This window comes from Calliopsis andreniformis, chromosome 3, assembly GCF_051401765.1.
Source record: "Calliopsis andreniformis isolate RMS-2024a chromosome 3, iyCalAndr_principal, whole genome shotgun sequence".
Lineage (NCBI taxonomy): Eukaryota > Metazoa > Arthropoda > Insecta > Hymenoptera > Andrenidae > Calliopsis > Calliopsis andreniformis.
Genome location: NC_135064.1, coordinates 19344218 through 19365060, shown reverse-complemented (window position 1 = coordinate 19365060; position 20843 = coordinate 19344218). Strand labels below are relative to the sequence as shown.

Below are 20843 nucleotides of genomic sequence, written 5' to 3'. Positions count from 1 at the left end.
TGACTAGACATGAGATGGAGATACGCAGACAGCAAGACTTTTCAGTGACTTCCTCGTAGTATCCAAAATAGATTTGGACGATCATCAGAATTGATATTTTTATCATCAGAAGTATACGTGTAGAACACTAACTGAGGCAAATTGTATGCATACATATTGCCAAGGAACATAGGAGACGATGTGTAAATGTAACAACGTTTGCTTTTGCATTCGGTTACCTAACCATGAAATCGATATTTCGATAGTCCAAACGTAAAACTTTCCTGACACTGTGCAGCCAAGAGCTCACGTTCCATCGTTAACGAATTTCCTTTCCAAATGACGCGATATTTTTCCCCTCTTGCTCTTAGACTGTTTTTAACATAATCAGCCTCCCTATAGGGCTCCCTGTCGAATAGAAATTGAATCTCCTCAAGCTCGAAAGTCTTTGGATAAATTTAAGTGAGAAGTTTAAGGTCTGATAGGGTTTTCAGAGAAATTCTATTATGAACTCAGTCTGATTACAACTGATGTAAAGAAGAAATTATAATACAGAACAAATGTTGCGCGATCCAAGCGAATTACATGACTGCCGCATAAGGAACACTTCCTTGGTTGCAAATTGTAAATTGTCCCAAGCGTGGAATACTAAACGAGCTCCCCTTACACCATTTGAATATTGTATGAAAAGATAACAATACGATGCTGATGGTTAATTCATTTCATTATTCGAGCGCTGTGTTTTGCTTCACGAGAAAATGTACCCATATTGCAAATTTTCTTAGATGGTTAATTTAATGTGTGGAGAAACCTTCCGATATATTTTCTAACAACATTACAAGAAGATTCGTAATAATAGTTGAATCAGTTATTTTGTTATTAAACCTCTTGCATATATTCAAAATGACATCACTTCGCGGATTAACTCCTCGCCTTTATCTTATCGTGAGTTCAAGCCATAAATAGTTTCTTTATTATGGGGTCATAACTAATGCATTTATAATTGAGGAGTAAGTATCTGACGTCAGGTCACGTATACTTATACTTTTTTATACTCTTTCTTGTCTTATCGTCAAAAATATAGACTGTGCTAGGCAACTATATAATCTAAAGAATACTCAAGTTACTTATAGTCTATTATATAGATATCAACGAGTTTATAATAAGGAAATACTGTGGATACAGTATTTCTCTTATTTTCCGACAATTAACGTAACAAAGTGACTAAATACACTTCAAATTTAAAAAACGCAAATACGCAAACGTTGCAAAGAATTTATTCAGTGACTTCTGTTAGCAAATTCCCGAAAATACCATTTTCCAAATCCGCAAACTCAAATAGCAAGTCGAGAGGGTATTGTTTGCAAATCGAGCGAGTAATTCGCGCGCTTCGTCGAGGAAGGATTTGCGTCTTGAAGGATGCGGAGTTAAGCCACAGATTAATTCTGTTCAATTTTAACCCGATCTCGTAAGCCGCTGGTTCAAGCTTGGCTTCAAACGCGAAGTTCGAATCACGCTCTATACCGCGAAATACAAACAGGATCTTCATTGTCGGGAAATATGGGCCGCCTAAGGGGATGGGGGTACTTTTTCCATTTATTGGAGGACTCTGTATAATATTTCTATGGAAACAAAGTATTGTACACACAGGAAATAATAACAGGATCGCGTGTTCGTTTGTGTCACGATGTAATCCCTTTTTTAAACCGATCCCTTCGATATCGTATGGATTCACGGTTCGTTTCGTGGAACGAAAATAGTCGAGGCGATCAAATACACGATGCTTTTGTGAATGTTCGTTTTATAACGAGCACGGGACTCGTAAAATTGATCATCTTTTGGAAAGGGTTGTTTGAAGTATTGATATCTGTGAAATGATACTCGTTCAACAACGATTTTATTAATGTTCCAAGTATCTTATTAAATTTTATTGGCCTGCACGATCCGTCGCAATAAAATGTCGTGAGAAAACTCGTTATTACATTTTGGTATAACGAGAGTGAACGTTTGAGGATGGCTTGAAGTTTCTTCGTAATTTTCAGAAATTATATCTGAGTTTATTTTTAGAATTAAAATTTTATGCGAAGTGAATGGGTAAAAAATGATTTTAATGAAGGTTGTATATTCAGAAATTGATTGGATTTGTTTTTAAAATATCCTCTGGGTTACTTGCTTTGTTAACTTTCAAACAGTTTATTTTTCCTCCTTCTGGTTTTCAGTCGATAGGAATATTTGGATTACCGAATCTTTAGTGGAACGATGTTATGGAAAATAATTGAAAATAAAATATACTTGTTTGATACGTCAAACTTCAACAACCAATTGATTATGTTCCCACGATAAGGATCCCCTAAGTATATCTACTTATCTTACATGGAGGTACATTTGCCTTCGGGACAAAGGATCTATATCTAATATAATAATTTAATAGAATGTGGGATTCTCATATTTTGAAGCATGCAAATAAATTGGCGCTGTATTGGATTCAAGATTAACCATAACTCCACGGTGGAAATCGTTCATATCTATGACTCTTGCGTATACACGTACTCATATTTCATATTACCATCACCATATTACATTCATGTAATAACAATGTAATAAACACAGCCCTGCTCGATCGTGGTTGTTTACGCTTCCCAGCTGACGAATTGCAATTTCAACAAATTGGAATTGCAGAGATTTTACGTTCGCAAATTACTGTTTTTGCCCTGAAAATATTGAGATCTGTCGACAACATATACTATACTAAAACACTTTCTAAACGAGATAAGTTTTTTAAAAGTATCACTGATTAAATATTACTAATAAAAAATTATTAATTGGAGATAACGTATAGTGAACTTAATTAAGAAATTCCTTGATAATCACCTTTCCAGTTATCTTTTCTGATAACTGATGACCCAATTAAATCATTGATCGATTAATTAATAAGTAGTCAGAATGAAAGTATATATGTATAAAGGTGTATGTCACGTTTACTTCTTAGTGCCTTTACTACAAGCTTAGAGTGCCACTGAAATTAAAAATTCTGTGTTAGAAATTAACTTTCGAAACAATAACTTACCGACGAATCATAAGGTACGGAAATTCCCCCCTTAGATTTGATAAAATCTGATAACGCGCAAAGAGCATAGTAAACACTTAATGTTCACGTATGAATGAAGGTCATGAAAATGCGCAATCGTAAACGAGTTAATAACACAAATATTTATATCTGTAGTATGTTCGATATAAAACAGAGCTTGTTTGATGGGAAGGGATAACAATAAATAATTTTTCAGCTAACAATAATTGAATTCAGAATGTTTCAAGTTAATAGAATGCAAAGAGCGCCTAGTTTTCTAGTATAAATAATTACTCATGCATCAAGTTACTTATAATATTAGATAATATTTTCTGACGCAAGCAAATCTATTTTTTCTCTCATGTAAAGTTTTCTCTTTCATCGATTTTCAACCTTCTCAAGTTTTTCTTACGACAGTAACATCAAATTCGTTTAAAAATTACATCAGCAGCAGTTTTATTAAAAGATAATACCTTTATACAATACTCCATTTCGTACCTCCATGTCACATCTCCCTTCGTGCTATCTGTATGCAGTCCCTCTCCATTGAATCTGAATTCCACTGGACTTTATAATTGTGCCCTTTTATGGGAGTGATGAAGTGCTTCGAAAGCATACATTTTTGCTTTCTCACAAAACGATTCTGAATTGCGGTACTAGCGAACCTTATTTCGAATACGAGGATTGCCCATATTCTTCATAATCTTCTCCTTCTGATGTTACAAATAACATTCCGTGAAATTGAAGCTGCACTGCTTTCCGCAATTGCATTTCACGACATTTTACTCGCACATCCCGCGAAACGTTTATACGACCCCTTTAGTCGCTATAAAACAATGTCTCCACGATTTTTGTAGATAAAAAGAGATGACTCTTCGTTGCCATGGAAACTCAGGAATAAAACGAACCTGGCAGGAAATTGGATATGAGAATCAAAACAGTTTTACTTATCATTCCGCAATTTTCCCTTAAATGGTCCAAGTTAAACGTAAATAAAAAGGGAATTATAAATTGAGTAATTCTCTGCGAAATAATTAGACAGTGTAAGACAATGTTAGACAGAGTTCTTGTGTTCAAAGTTTTCAGCTTCGATACTATCTTATGGACCTGTGTCTTCTTGAACTCTTATTTTTACACGAAAAAAATCTTTTGAAGCCCTTCCTTCTTTCTAAAAATATAAATTCTATATCCTAGATTGAGGCCTTAACTCGAATTTTGTAAGATGTGACATAGATTAAATATTTATCAAATTACTTTGACGTTAACTGTTACATAGAAACTAGGTATGACATAAGTTTTATTATGAAGTCTTGTCCTGAACTCACACGAAGTCTATCAAAGTCCATGTCAATAGTTATGAGTTAAATATTTTGAACACTATCTTCGATAGAGATATCGACGATCTAACGATACACGAGTACAGATAAATCACTGTAAACAGTTCTCAAGTTTAGCTAAGATTTTGCGTGAGGCACACATTGTAGAATGATCTTAGGAATCTCGTGTCAGCAAGTGGAGAGATTCTTGTCTTCCTGTTTGATTAGGAGAAGCTTCGCGGAATCTCGTAATTCGAAGTGGAATATCCAGATCATGGCCAGCCCTGATTCGACGCGATAACAGAGGAATGGAAGATTTAGCGGACGTTACTCACCTATGTACGCATCGATCCTGTTGTAGCTACGACAAAAGGAGCAGCCATCGGCGGGCTCGTAGTTTATTTACCTTGACTCTAGCAGTATGTTTGGTTAATCGAGCCATGCAAATGGTAGAGTTAATTTAAGTGGTAATTTTTCGATACCCGAAGTGACTACAATGTGACTAAATGAGAAACGAGAAATTTAATGATTCTGTTATAAAATTGAGCTAACAGAGAGAGAGAGTAACGCTATTGTGCTGATGAGGGTGGTTCATTAAAACACAAATTTAATATTAGTACTACCAAATCTGTTAAAATGACTGGTATGATTGTTCCCTGTAGACATTTTATCTTTTACAAACTTTATTTTCTTTGTCGATTAATGTTGAACGATACGAAAGAAAAATATAAGTGAACGTTTATTTCTGTAAATTACATAACTTTTCAGAGGTTTGTAATTGTGACACATCGTTAAACATTGACATAGACACACACTAGGCACGGATTAAACGCGGTATTTCTAGTGTTAAGAATGCTGATTTTTACTTACTCGATAAGATGGGGAATAGATACTGTTATTGTTAATTGTTAGAACTTTTTTTTAGATTACTGAAGCAATACCTACTAGAAAGAAATTGAAGAACAATTATTCGGAGGTTCCAGAATAATTATTCTGTTACGTCAAATTCACATTGGTTAGGTGAGAATCAATATTCACCCATCTATTCATTCGTGTACATACATATGGCTCATTTGATTCTGACCCAATATGCACATAGGTAGGGAGAAGTTACCCTAGTCGGGGTATGTGTTAACTTCACCCTGATGCGTGCAACTGGCCATCACCATCCAGAATTTGATGACCAGTGATAATTTGACGATGTTGTTAAACGATAACTGATGTATTTGTCTCAGAAGCTAACAAATTAAAAAGACGTTAAAAATTTGAAAATTTGAATATTCGAATATTTGAAAGTTATAAAATACGAATATTTCAAAAATACGAAAATTTGAAAATTTTATATTTTAAAAATAGGAGAATTTAAAATTTTGAAGATTTAAAAATTTTAAAGTTTGAAAATTTAAAATTTTAAAAATGGGAGAATCTAAAAATTTGAAGATTAAAAGACTTTAATGTTTGAAAATTTGAGACCTCTTTTTTATCATTATTATGGCTGGGAAATGAAACTTTTTGGAATACAATAAAATGTTACACATTCTACAATGCCTATTAATACTCTTAAAGATCTTATTTAAGCTACTTGTTTCAAAAGAGTGTGATGTCTGATAAATATGAGAGAAGTAAAGAATTTAAATAATTCAAGTAATGTAGAGCAAGAAATAACACCATTTTACCTTAAGAACCTTAAAAGATCTTAAAAAGAGTCCGTATAAAGAAGAATTAAAAAAGGAAGAAGAAAAATTAGTACATCTCACTAAGAAATTAATTAAGAAGCCAAATACCATCGATCAAACTACGCTAATAAAAGGTCAGACTAACACAGCACTTCCTAAAATAAAACGTCACTGCGGCGGTGTAAACCCACCTTATGACGAATAGCTCGGTATCCATAGGATGTCGATGACATTCTCCAAACTCGAGGAACATTTTGCTGGTGGATCGACGTCGATGCCAAGGAAGCATTTTCAATCTTGCCAGCCATGCTGCACAACCTTGTGTTTAAGTTTACGTTCACTGATACGATCTTTGGGGAAGAGTTTCCAGCGATACTGCGATCCGATGGATCGTTGGCGGAATCGAACGATATGAGAAGGGAATTCGAGAGGGATTACAAGGGACTATCAGGGGTGAGGCACACACGATCTTCCTGGTCGAAAATATTTCCTGCGAATTCTTCGAGAGTATGTCACTTCAGTGATGCTTGTTATTTGATTGCAATTGAGACGACGAATAATCGAAATGATTAGAATTCGCTTTTATTATATAATTAGACTCACCCTGTACATATATGTATATATATTTCGTATTAAATTCATAAATTCTGATTTAAAAGGTTTGAATAATTAAAAGTGGTCTAGTCTTACCTGGCACAAAATCAGGAGAGGAAATATAAACTTAGTCGACAATGAGACAAAATTAGAAAGACCTGTGAAGACACTTCATTGATTTCACATCTCGTTAATTAATTCAAAGCACATATTTCTCGCCTGAATAACAACGTATTATTCTGGTTATTAATGAAACGTAAACCAATAGCTAAATAATATTTAGCTATCGATTTCCGTCTAATTTCATTATGTATTATCTAATGAAAACATTATCCGATATTATCCCACAACATGGTCGTCGTTTAAGTTCAGATTATAGAATAAGTGCAGTGATTATGATTATTATTACAGAAGATTTGCCGCTATCCTTCTCGCTCTAATGATATCATAGCTTACGTCGGTTTGCAACTGCACTCAGTTGTGGCGCCGCCGAGACGAATACGAGCTGTATGGCTGTAGCACTGATTGATAATCAAATTTGCATTCCTATCAGAACTTCAACGCCCCATTTAAGTCTGTATTAGAAATGCATCGTCTCCTAAATTAATTTCAGACTGAGGGAATACGATCTTTTCTTGATTGATTTTAATAAAATATTCACTCTCATATACAGCAGACTTTATTAAAAATTTATTACTTTCTGACATGATTAAACGATAAATTACTATATATACAGTGGAATTAAAATTTAAAATTCAAATAACACTGAAGAACTTTTACCTTCAGATTCTCATTTTAGAATTAATGGTCTCTAAAATAGGTACATTATGAATTATTTCCTGAAATTTGAGCGAGTGATTTTTATCTCTCTTTACATATAAATTGGATCACGAAAACACGTGTGTTTATGATGATAGAGGAATTTTATTGGAGATACCTGTCAGTTACATGAAATAGATGCAATTACTTAAGCTTAGTTTATATGCCCATAGAAGGTACTCCTTTTATCAGTAAATGATCTTCCACCATCTAATTGTAAGTTGCCGTGTCCACGTCTAAACTAACACGGAATGCAACTGACGCGTGTTTTACTAACGTCTCTTTAATCGATATATACGGTTGCAATGTTGCACCAGTTCGAATCGCAATCTTGTCTCTATTACTTCGTTTTCTTCACTTGTTTTCATTTACTCCCTCGACGCGTGTATTAATCTTTATTCAGCCCTTCAAAGTTTTCAACACTTTCGAACAACTAGCTATATATTTGCTGAAAATGCAGAGAAAATTCAAGTCCAATTACCAATACTACTAATATTACATTACCTCATACAGATTACATTAAATTACCCCAAAAAAGATACATTTTCTACCAGAGAAGTTCCTAAATGAATGCAGGGTCACTTTAACTCTAAATAGAGTACATAACGTCAGAAGTATAATAAATTTATTTATAAGAATCGTATAAAAAGTACACTTATTTCATGAATCAGACCTATAGAAAACTTGCGTTTCTCTATATAATTCCTTCCCAAAATGAATCTGCGACAGGAACTCTATTCGTCTTCTAAGGGTTAATTAATCGCAACAATCGAAGTCAAGATTAATTCCACCACCTATTCGCCCTACAGGCCTTTCCTCTTCGAATCATGGTACCAATTGTCCTGGAAACAAAGTAACTAGGCTAAAGTCGATGAAACGACGACCAGACTATTCTTTCCTTTAGTATCCACCGCATATTCACGTCACGTCGTGCAGTGAAGAGGGAAAAGGGAGGGCGAGTTGATAGGTAACAGTCGGGAATAAAAGTTGATATTCATGGTTCCGTGAACGGGCGAGTCGATAAAAAGCCAATCATCTTGACGATGTTTCGAAGGCCTCTAGAACTTTTCGGGGGCTGCTTTACTCTCCTGAATACACCGCATTGGTGATGAGATCTAATATTTGATGTTTGCGATTGAAATTCGCCCACGGGGATAAGAATGATTCCTGGCGGAAAATTGGTCTGACAACAGCAGAAGGAGAAACTTCATTCGGTAGATTTCAGCGAAATTTTTTAAGCACATCAGAAGTTTGCCTTCCGTTCTTGCACCTTCGAATTTATTGAACTGAACAGCGTTTCTTTGTTACTGTGAATTGTGGAATAAATTTAGTAGAAGGGTGTGAGTATTCGAGCGAAGTAAACCCAACGAATCATTCCAGTAATTATGCTTCGTGGTTGATCGATGGACCGATGAAATAATTAATTTAGTCACCCAGCGATGTCTGAAATAATTAGACTGTGGTCGGATATTATGTACACTGCAATTTAATTTGCTTCTGGTAATTAATATTGTAGTTTATTAATTTGGCTGGAATCGGGCGCTCCAAATTCAATAGCCGAAAGCGTGTGCACGTATTAACGATTGATCAGTGACACGTTTGGAAATTATTCTAACAGAGATTCTATATTTAGTAAACGTCCACGTAGAAGCACTGTATGGAAAAATATTAGTCCTTCAAGTAAAATTACTAGGACTATTTTTTTATATTGATATCATTGCCATTAAAACACCACATCTGGAACCCTAGACCCCATTGAGAAACCCTGGTTTAGAATATAATGGTTAAGGAACAACATTATCCCTAGCCTGCTGTATTATTTACTCTCACGAACAGGAATAACTAACATGTTGCGCACTAATCTATTCTGCAATCAAAGTTGAGAAGCGTTCCCCTCAGCTTACGCTACTCAGGTTCAAACTCATGCGTCAGCTAACAGTAGTGTACGCTACATATTTAAGCAGATCCACGTCAGAGAGTGTAGGGATTATTTTAATTAAATCCCGCGTGTGTAATTGAAAGCTGACGTAAATAAATATAAAAGAATTTTAAGAATTTAACACTTTCACTCAGGGATCCAAACACAGTTTTCAGATTATTCGAGAATATCAAATACTAGACCTGTCTTGTTCTTCAACTCGCCAATCCAATTATCTCCAACCCCTATTAACCCTCAAAAGGCGAATGCGACTATCTCCTGACCCGAGACTCATCTGAGCCACGTTCATCCTAAGAGGTTTAAAAACTCAATTCCACCAGTTCAAATCCAATCACCCCAGAGCCCAGAAGTTCATGGAGCAAGCGAAACAAAGTGATTCATGCACGCGGAAGAGTAGACAGCCAGCACCTGAGTCCACAACGCAACAGAACATTTTCGTACGCGAAACTCTCGCGGGGCCTTTTAACCTTTGTCCACGCGAGCACGTGTACCACTGCTAGCGCAATCTCACTAAGGACAGTTTTAATGGACTTTAAATTCCAGCTCACAACTGTACGAGACGGAAGTGAAACAGTCTTTACAAGTTCTCCGTTATTCCATCGAGTGGTAGTAGCGCAGTTTCATGATTCCTGTCGGTCGTTACAAAACCCCATCCAGCTGGTTCGAAAATTACACCTCTGAAAGCTTAAAGAGCTGGAAACGTCGGAACATTCGCAGCGAAAGAATAAAATCCAGGAAAGTGGATATCCACGTTTATTTCTCCGCTTTCGCGGGAAGTGGCTTAAATTAATTCGTGGAAAAACACGTTTGAAGCTCCTCGAAAGGGCTCGAACGGCTTCAGAAGATTTCAGAGCACGTGCACGTGCATTAAATCGCCGCGTTGATATTTGACACGAGGCTCCTTCAAAGGACAAAGTTGGAAAGAGAATTTTAACTTCACCCCCTTTGCCAGGCCGCGACTCTCGTTTGAATTTTTATTAACAGGCCTCCTCTGTAGGCCTCCTGTCCAGGCTGTCATGGGAAATTGCGGTATCGAGTGTCCACTGGAACGGAACCAACAAGGTCGCAATGGAAGGTTGGCTATTGTCACATGGCTGGCATTCGTGGCTCGCGTTTAGCGGAAGATGATGCACGATCCCGCGTGTTGTGACCGATGGAATCGTAAACTCGATTACAATCGCGACATCGGGACCAAATATCTAGCTACTGTCAGTATCGACAATGAACGAGACGGGCTGGGCCGCGAAGATTTATTACTCAATAAAGTCTCGTTAATAGACGATCCATTAACCTGGAGTTCAATTTAATTTGGCCAGATTTTCCTTCAAACCAAGCCGCATTAATGAGGCTTCCTCTGCTGGCCTCGTGACTTACGTGGAATATCTTGCTAAGCTCTTATAATAATGCAAATACGTAGCTTCAAGTCATCTACATTACTTTAGAACTTTGCCCATTTTTTAAGCCCACAGTTGGCGAGTTTATTTTTTTATATTCTGCAGGCTAAGTAGGTCGTTTCCAGTCGAGTCCAATTCTTTTAGTGTTCTAAGCTTTAGAGAAATTCTAAAAAATTGTGGAATGCTTGTCGAAGTCTCAGTTGGTTTTTGAGATGTATTTTTAAAAATTTTCTTAATGAGAATGAAAGTTTTGAGAAAAGTCTAGAATACGCACAGTTTACTTATGCTGTCGACGATGTAGATTTTCTCGGGAAGGAGAGTGTGATATTCATGCACAGCCTATAGCGTTATATTAAAATAATTAATGATTACAACTCAAACACTTTGGAGTGAGGGATTGAGTGTCTCCGTTTTAAAAGGATATAAGTGTTAATATTCACGCAACAGTGAAGGAGGAGTCATAGAAAGAAAAAGAACAGAAGAGTGATTCTAACAAAAGCAAAAGAGCAGAAAGTGTATCTTAAGAAAAAGATAAAATAGACAAAAAATTATGCAGTAAAGAAAATAAGAAGAATGCAAGAGATATACCAGTTTAAAAAATTCTCTGTTAAGAAGAAATGTTTGAAATTCTCATTTTTAGCGTTTTCAGTATGGCAGAAAGACAACTGCGTTTTGAAGGCGGATTTAGCAAAATATTTTAGAAAATTCTTAGCGAATGGTCGCGCCCCGTAAACCCCATTTCATATTTAACAATAAAGTTTCATTTCAACAATAAAATATCAACGTGCATCTCGCGAGTCTTAAAAATTCCCGTTTTTACGAGACACTCGCTGCATCGAGGAATATAAATCCAGTTAATGGTTCACCATTAAACTAGCGAACAAAAAGACGTCAATACAATTTCCTGCGTCCGCCCTTTGAAACTTGTTGGCGACGTTCAATGAATATTGCATTCCCTAGGACATATTACGCGCCCTTCAAGGTAATTTTCATCCTTTAAAACCAGATATGTGTTTTTTGAATTATTACACTTTTAAGGGTAAATCTTTCGCTATTCCTGACTTTCTGTTTCAGATTGCACTTTCAATAAATAAGGCAATAATTTATACAGCCATAAGTGATTCACCTTATTATCCTGTATAAAACCTATGTAACAAATTGCATTTTAACTTAAATGTATCAGGATCAATTTTTGTTCAATGTCTGATCACGATTATAGTGCAATATTGCTGTTTCAAACATATTGAAGAAATGCAATTACTTTTGACAGCACTTGAAATGGAAAACCATTTTTGAGAGAATCACTTTTTAGGAAATTATTTTTTCAGGCAACCACTGTTATAGAAAGATAACGTCTATAACTCCAGTGACGTATGAAACTACATATACATTGCGATGGAGATATACTAACTTTTAATTATATTCCACAAATTCATTTTCCAAAACAAGACCTTTTCCCCAAATTACGTACCGCAGTAGCAAATATAATTTCATTCGAATTAGTTGATGAATCAATTAATAAATACATGCACGTTTAATTAAAGTTGCGCAAATGTTTCAGAACAATCGATGAAAACATTTTCACTATGCGCCCTGCAAGCAATTACAGGCTAAAACATAGGGCACTGGTTTATTTATACCTCTCCAAAATGCAGTCGTTTAATGTTATTATTAATACCAAAACTAGAGTTACAGATAATTCTCATTACAACCACAAAATTAATTGCAGGGTTTCAAGGTGGAACAGGTCTGAAAATGAATTAAATAATCCATAGTTAAATAAATCCTTCCAAAGAGAATGGATTACAAATTTAAGGAAAAATCACTTTTAAACTACGTAAATACATTTTCAAAGTTTGTTCGTCAGAAGTTCCAACACCCTACAGTTACTTGAGGCAGTTCGACGGTCCTTCTGGTTGATCAACGCTTAAGCATCAAACGAGATTCACCGCGATTCGAGGCACTTTCAAATCCGTGCTTTTAACGAGATTCCTCTGAGCCTGCGTCTTCCGAAATCCAATTTTCCTGGCTGCGAAGAAATTTAATAATGAATGCATTTTCATATAACGCTGTGTGTACCGATGCTCTGCAAAGACACGTCCCTCGTGCGTACTCCGCCATCGGTGACGACACTCACGAATACGTGACAGGCGTTTAATGAAGAATTACGTCCATAAAAAAATTGCCTGGAACAGAAAACCATTGGTGCACGAACACAAATTCTAAATAAAATAATGGTAGAACTAATGGGTATTATTAGCAATGTTAATGTTAACAGACTTTTTCAGATTTATCAATTTTTTCAACCATAGAAATTTTCATTTCAAAGTTTCTTTCACTCTTCCCTTCGCGGAGCTCCAGAGTTATTTATCTTCCCAGTGTCTGCTTTTATTTCAGAGTCTCATTAGGAATGAGATAGAAGCTTGACTGAAAGAAGAATGGGTTGATAATTACGGTTAATTTGATGGGAAATAAGTGCGTTGTAATGATACCTGGTGTTCGTTCCAAAATTAGAAACACTTAGGTTGATTAGGTGTCCATCGAGGTAAACACACCTTTACAGTGATACGAGAGAATAAAACTTGCGATGCACTCCGAGTTGACTATAAATGACGCAAGGGTCTCATTTCCTTGATGGCGTGAAACAGCTTAACGCGCAAAGTGATCTCATTTTGCAGTATGGATAATCCTTCATTTCAGATATGTATGTGAAATGGTCACGACGTCATATTAGACTGACGTTAATTATTTCTCTCGCATAGTTCTCCTAAAGAAAAAGTAATACTTTCTACTCATTTAATTTCAGTTTCATATTGCATTTCCATTTCGCACAGAATACGATATTTTTAACTCGTATTATATTTTACGAAGTATCTTCTTTTCTATTTATCACAGAATAGAAATGTAGTCTGTGGGTAGTGGCGTTAAACTAATTATTGCATCCTGATTCTAGTGTTACGAGAAATTGAAGTGGGCCTAATTTGTAATCCAACGACATATGACGGAAATCAATAGCTCTTTCACTATCCTTCCTCTATACCGATCCATTGTTTTACTCGTCTGTCGCTTGATGAATCAATTAGAGTGATTACCGTGCCCCGTTGTCTGTCGAAGGAGCGCGTTGAACAATACTTCTGTATAATTAACCCTCACTCCAAATAAATTCGCTTTAATTAATTGTAATCCTATCGGGATATCAAGTGTACTCTGTTGTCAGTACAGTCGCCTGAATTCTGAATGAAAACTATTTTTGTGCGCAAGGTTGACTGGTGTCAAAACTTTTAAGGACTCGTGCTACATGCTAAAAAAAGAAAAAAATGAAAATAAATGAAATTGCGTTTGGAGCTTCATTTCAGAGTTAGTCGCGGCATAATCATCTAAAATTCGCGTGAAATGCGTCTGACTCGGGACTTATTCTACTGGCTCCACTGCGTCTGACTTCATTAAAGCACGCTGATAGTAGAATAAGTCTGAAGTCAGACATATTTCACACGAATTTCTGAAACGAAGACCTAAACACAATTTCATCGTTCTTGATTTTGATCCTATTTTAACATGTAGAATCACCTTTTAAAATCTTTGATATTTATTATCAAATACTCTGCATATTATGTAACGATATTTTAGGTGAAACAAATGTTAAATAATATATTTTTCTTTCCACTTGCAGTTGCATCTCCACCAGATCGAAGAGTCACCAAAGACGATATTGCAGTGTCCTCCCCTGGTGCATCACCAAATGCAAATTCAACTACGAGCTGCACTGGCACAACATCATCTCGATCGTACAATGCGTCCTCGCCTGGTCGAAATGGCCAGCTATCTAGTACGTAATGTAGCTATTAAGCTGTATCGAATTCGTAGTTATCTTATGGCGAATAATTAATACGCATTAATAAAATATGAGCTCCCCAATCTGCGATGCTATTTCAACCCTGTTCGTTGACATTTGGTCGAAATGTTTCATTTAATAGTCTTTTATTCACGATTTTATTCTGAAATTGACTTTCAGACATTAATTACTGATTTCTTTGAATTTTGGAATGAGTACCTAGTGATTAACTTTTCGTTTAATTTTATGTGAATCTCATTTACGAATGAATTAATTTCCAGAATGTAATTGGGTTATTCCATGCGAAATTCGACACTTTTTAGAGTAACATCTAGAATCTTGTTCAAATTTGCATATATTATAGTCTTTAACGATATTTAAACTTGTATCAAAGGGTTTTTTGAAATTTTTTGAATTATGGATTTTACAAGTGACTGAAGTAGAGTGCTAAGTTTCTTTAAATATTGATAACTCTTGAACTAAAAAATGCACGAGGATCAACTTATACATACTTATAGTAAAGACATTGAGCTACTAACTAAAAATTAATTTCCTTTAAAAAAGAAGTTATTTTTAACTATATTTTCTGCAACTGCTTTAAGCAAATGCATTTTTTTGAAATTCCACAGTTTTTGAGAGGACCAAATTTCGTGCAAGATAAATTCCGTCGCTTTGTTTTATTGAAATAAATAGGTCTAAGTTTGAGAGTACATAATTAGACGAGTAAACATGGAAGTGGCTTCGTGTTGCATTCCAAGAACGTGTAAAGTTCCCTCTCAGCAACGTCGAGGCCTTCGAAACTTGAAATCTTCTTGTTTCCGCGTTAAGTAGAATGCTGTTAATGTTCCACCGTGGTTGTTTGCGTTTCAGAACAAGGCACCCTAACGATAGTACGCCGAAGTTCTGGTAAGAATAAGAGCATCGGCGGAAGTTTCGAAAGTTCGCCGCCACCGCACAGCCCTGACACTCTTTCGTCAAGTCAGTCCGTGGATCTTGACGAGATCCTTGATAATGTTGATCTAACGACCGACTCGCTTCCCGCCGTTGACACCCCCGACGCTTGCGACAAAGCTGCCCTCAGGTAATCTTTCCTAATTTTTTACTCAATTATTCTGTTGTTAGTGAAGATTCTATTATTATCTGTTTTGATTCGGATATGGAACTAGTACTATTTTTTAACCAATTACTTGATTCATGTATACTGAAAAATTAAGTTTTTTAATTTCTGTTGTCCAAAAATTCCCTTGTCTGAAGACTTGTGTCTTTCTATTAAATTTGATGCTACAAGTCGTATTCTAGTTAAATAGACTGAACAAAAGGGTAAATAAATAGCTAATATTTTGCTTCGTATTATATTTTAAAAAGATTGAAGCTTTCGAAAATGTGAAAATAGAATGAAAAAGGGGTTGTAGTAAGCTTTTATCGTGGAAAATTCTCATTTTCTTCTGGCAAAGGCGAAACACGGTGTTGATCTTTTTTGCAGGCTGAGATGTTTACTGAGGCAGCTTCAGCATGGCGAAATATCTGCAGAACTGCTCCAACGAAATTTGCACTACGCAGCACGCGTGCTGGAAGCCGTCTTCCTCGATGAAACCAAGTAAGTTTCGCTCAAAATATACTGATTTTTCAAATCTGTGCTTTAAATAATATTTTCTCAGTTACTTTTATTATAGGCACTGACAGAGAGCTGTTTTAATCATTTATTGAATGAATCTCCTTGATAGATTTTTTAAGTATTGTAAATATACCTTTGCATATCTATTCTACAAATTTTTAATCCAATTGTTTATTGTTAATATATTTTTAAGCGTAAATAAGAATTGAATTATCTTGAAGGCACAGCTAGTTTACTATTGTTGTTGATCAATTAAGCAGTATATTATATTTGATTAATAATTATTTCATAAACCACGACTCACGACACCTGGAAATACGAAAGTATAGATTATAATTTTCTTAAACAATCTACATGAGTTATTTGTTATTTGTAAGATATAAATTGTGTTAAATGATGGAAATTAATTCTAATTTCAACCATCGTAATGAGAATCTGGCATTTCACTGTGACCTCGGGTTCAAGCAGTAGTCTTTGCAAGAGCGCCTCTTTAGCTCAGTGGTAGAGCACTGGTCTCGTAAACCAGGGGTCGTGAGTTCAATCCTCACAGGAGGCAAGCGAGTTTTTTTTCCACTTTTTTCTCGCTGAATATCAGCGAAACTGTTTGACAGTATTTATTGCTGAAGATTTTATGATTTTTATCAATTCTTCAAGTAGTCATTCCTTACTAATTCTGGCGTCATTAGCGGTAATTATATGTAACATATAATTAAAGCGATTCGTGATATTTTCAGTCGTTAAAGATCATTTCGTTGGTATTCGTCGTTCGCTGAACATGAAAGCAAGAATTAGTCATGAAATTAATGACATTGCTTTACATTCCAAAACAACTATATTAAAATTAAACTAAAAACAAGAAATTTACGTATTTCGTATTTTAGTGTTCCTTCTCAACTCGTTCAGCATTTCTCCTTCCAATCCGTTCAAATTGGTAAAACGAACCTGGGCAACGTTAACGCTCGCAAAAAGTGCACCACGTTAACGAAGCTCTAACCGAGGACTTTTAGGTGTTTCCAAAAGTTTCAAACTTCTGACCCTTCCGATAACACCTCGAATCGGCGATGCAACGAACGATGTGCCCGAAAAACGCGCAATCGAATTTCTCAGCGCGTACTCCAGAATTATTACAGCGAACCAAATACCTGATTCTAGCAACCACGAATCGACCAATTGTCCACAAATCTAACCAATTAATTCCCTTTACTATATTATAAATACAGCTACAATCATCTCTACGACGTCTAGCTGCGCGACAACGAACCTTCCTCGCAGTATTTCACATGTTTCCAATATTTAGGTACAATTAGCTCGTCACAGCGCCATCGAACGAGGTTCACCAGGAAGGCCGCACGAACGCGATTACAATAAACCCCAGGCAACTCGATTTATCTAATCTGTCTAGCCGTAAGCGACATTTTCAGACGATCGATGTCACGGTATCCTCGCTCCTGTGGAACGCGATTGTTTCGGCCCAGACAGGCACCAGACGGCGGCGCGCTCGAACGAGCCGATCCTCCCCCTCGGTGTCTAACGCCCAGGCGTGATAATGCTAATGATAGATTAATAAGGAAAACTGTAATGTTCTACTATTCTGTTCTCTGCTTGACACGTGTGCACTAACAAGCAGTACCGCAGGGTGAATTCAGGCGGGGCTGAGTGCTCTCGGTCGTCGCGTAGGGGTGCGGGCCTGTCGTCTTCATCCCTTGCCAGCGCCTTGGACTCGGACGGACAGCAGGGCCACGCGGTGGTAACCCAGAAACGGAAGCTTCGCACCCCCGTATGGGCAAGGTTGCGAAATATTCACATTTCCGACCTCACGCGACTGTTCACCCCGACACCTGAACCCCCCGACCCCTCTTTCTAACCAAGACACCACGATACCCCGATCACCGACCATCTTCGTCCCAGCTCGACATCTGTTTCTCGATCATGTACCGTCAGGATCACGATCATGCGTCGATCGCTCTCGATCATTGACAGGGAATCGAACCTAGCGACCCGAGAGGCTCGAACTGGGAGCCTCGAAGCGGTTCGAAGGGATTCACGAAATATGAGCGCGGGGACGGGGGAGAGCGAAAAATTTGAAGGGTGGAGTTGGATTTTGAAGGGAGGATTTTTTTTTATTTTGAGGATTTTAAGGTGGGCCTACACTGTAAGTTACATAACTTTTTAAAGGAGAGGAAAGAGAGGTGTTATAGGTGTCTTTTTTTTTATTTCTGAAAAGTTACATAACTTTGTTGTGTAACATGTAGTGTAGACCCACCTTAAGAGACTTTCTCGTTGGTACTTTGTCTTAAAACGTGGTGGAAAGTATAGACTCTGATATGTTAATTGAGGGTGGAGTTTAATTACGTGGAGAAAAGAATCTTTTTTAAATAGACAGTTCAACTTTTCTACTTATATCAATATTTCTAGTATATAGGCATAGAATATGAAGAAAATTAAGAATTGAAAATTTAGTCTAAAGGTGCGTCTATGGTACATGTTTTATAACAAAGTTATACAATTTTGTTATATAATAAGTAGTGTAGACACACCTTAAGATGCAATCATTAGGTTGTTTTTATAAATTAATGGTAATAATTTTACTAGGTACTATAGTATTTAATTTTAGTGTCATAATTTCGCTCTCTCAACGTCGATCCAGAATAAACTACTATATCGCAAAACTACATTACGTTTTCTTCTTGTCAATTAAGTAGTATTAGTCATTAACCGAGTGGATAGCGTAGATCTTGCGCACAGAAGACGATATTCTTGTAGTACACTGTGTATAGTGATCTTTATATTATAGTATCTTCGAGACTGTAACTCTTTCTTCCTCCGGAACCCATTTGCTCACATCTATAGTGCACGATTACAAACAAACAGAATGTTAACAGACACTACTAGACTATAACAGGTAAAACGAAGAAGAAGCTAATATCCAACCAACTTATACAAACCTATTACAACAAATTCGACATATTTCAGAATAAAAATAAAGGAAACGAAGTTCTATAAATTTGTTGAACCACTTTCTTACTATCGATTTCAATTAACCACAATACATCCCCCAAATTTGCTAGCAGAGCTACATAAACTGATGATAAAAAGCAGAACCGATGCGACGAATCGTAACATCTAACACATATATATCCAGACACAGCATGACGACAGTACCTCAACCTGCCTGGCCTGTCTCTCCTCTCTTCTAGCCTCTTTTTAGATCTTTCTAGGTGTAACCTGCTCACTTCTTGGATGACTGCCTGTATACGAGCTGTATGCATCTTAAAAGTCGACTCTCCTCTCTATCTGTGCATCTCCTGCGTATACAACAATCTGCATGCGATACATATAGGATGTCCGCTGATAAAAGTCACCTGTTCACCGAACCAGGTGCACCGTACCTACATGGAATGCTCGAACGTCCCCTGTACAGCCCTAACCCGACGTCGAGTCGTTCATATGCAAAACTCTCTGCGAAATTGCTCCAGCAAACAGCCGAGAGGCGATGGGACACGGGGCGCGCGATCCTAGCTCCGTTTCCCTATCGATTCTCACCTCACCACAGGCGGACGTTTCTTGCTTTCGATACGGTTCCCACGTACAGTGGAACCTCATTTATCCGAACGAATTGAGGCCTAACCTCTAGTATACCAGCTTCTAGGTGAGCCTCTGTTATCCGAACTAAGGTTGAGCGTAGTCTCGGTTACCCAGACGCGTATTCTGCACTCTGTATAAGTCAGTAACACATATAATTGGCCTGTGTACAGTACTGTACAGTGTTCACGCGAGAAGACCAGGCAAAAGAATGTGGGTCCTATTGGCGTGTAGATCCCTCCTCCAATTCAAAAGTCCTAAACATCGACCTGCTGCCACACGTGTTGTCAGTATTGGCTGAAAAAAGTGACGAAGATCGACAATAACAATGTCAAAAGCAAGACAGATGATGGTCAGACATGAGGTTACACAGGCCCCTTCTGACCCCTGTGCCATCTCGCTAGCCTTCTTCTCGCGTGAGCACTGTATTGTGCTCCGCTCAAGAGATGATCTCCGAAAGGTATGCAGGTCTAATTGGTCAGAGTGAAAGAGGACACGCCCAGTCTCACATATACTTTCGGCTCTCGCATACGATTCGTTACGGCACCCACACACGCAATATAGATCGAGAGACCTCTCTTGCCCCTGTACCGTCTCGGGGAACATCTCTTGAGCGGCGCACTGTACGTACTGTTCAGAGCTGGTAACCTTGCGCTCGAGAGGACACAGGGGAAAGAGGGTTCCCTCGCTTGCACCAATCGATTTCACCTTTTGTCAGTAGCTGTGAGTACTTCGGCCAATAGTGCGCTTTAGCTGAAGGTAGGTGTGAGATCAAGCGGGGCCTAGCCACTGTGAACAATTAGATGCAAGTTTAATGTCTGTGGACAGTACGCTTCGACAATAAAAGGTGGTAGGGATACCAGGGGACTTTTGTTTAACGAACGTCGACACCTCTGTTATCCAAACTAATAAGGAAAGGTGGTGGGGGATACTGATGCACCTCTGTTAACCAAACAACTCGACTGTCTGATCTACCCTGTCCCCTGATCAGTTCGGATGAACGAGGCTCCACTGTATGCGGTCTATCGTT

General features: G+C 37.2%; 1 protein-coding gene and 1 non-coding gene across 4 annotated transcripts in view; both read left to right on the top strand.

The window, feature by feature from the left end:
• Positions 1-20843, top strand: part of LOC143177503 (dual specificity calcium/calmodulin-dependent 3',5'-cyclic nucleotide phosphodiesterase 1) — an 80798-nt gene that overhangs the window by 48143 nt on the left and 11812 nt on the right. For all 3 annotated transcript variants that reach the window (XM_076375435.1, XM_076375436.1, XM_076375437.1), the window contains exons 2-5: positions 14455-14610; positions 15487-15697; positions 16100-16213; positions 17867-18019. In XM_076375435.1, the coding sequence (XP_076231550.1) occupies positions 14455-14610; positions 15487-15697; positions 16100-16213; positions 17867-18019 (634 nt within the window). The remainder of the gene's footprint in view (positions 1-14454; positions 14611-15486; positions 15698-16099; positions 16214-17866; positions 18020-20843) is intronic.
• On the top strand, positions 16716-16787 carry Trnat-cgu (transfer RNA threonine (anticodon CGU)). Its single transcript has one exon. It is a non-coding gene; the product is annotated as a tRNA-Thr (tRNA).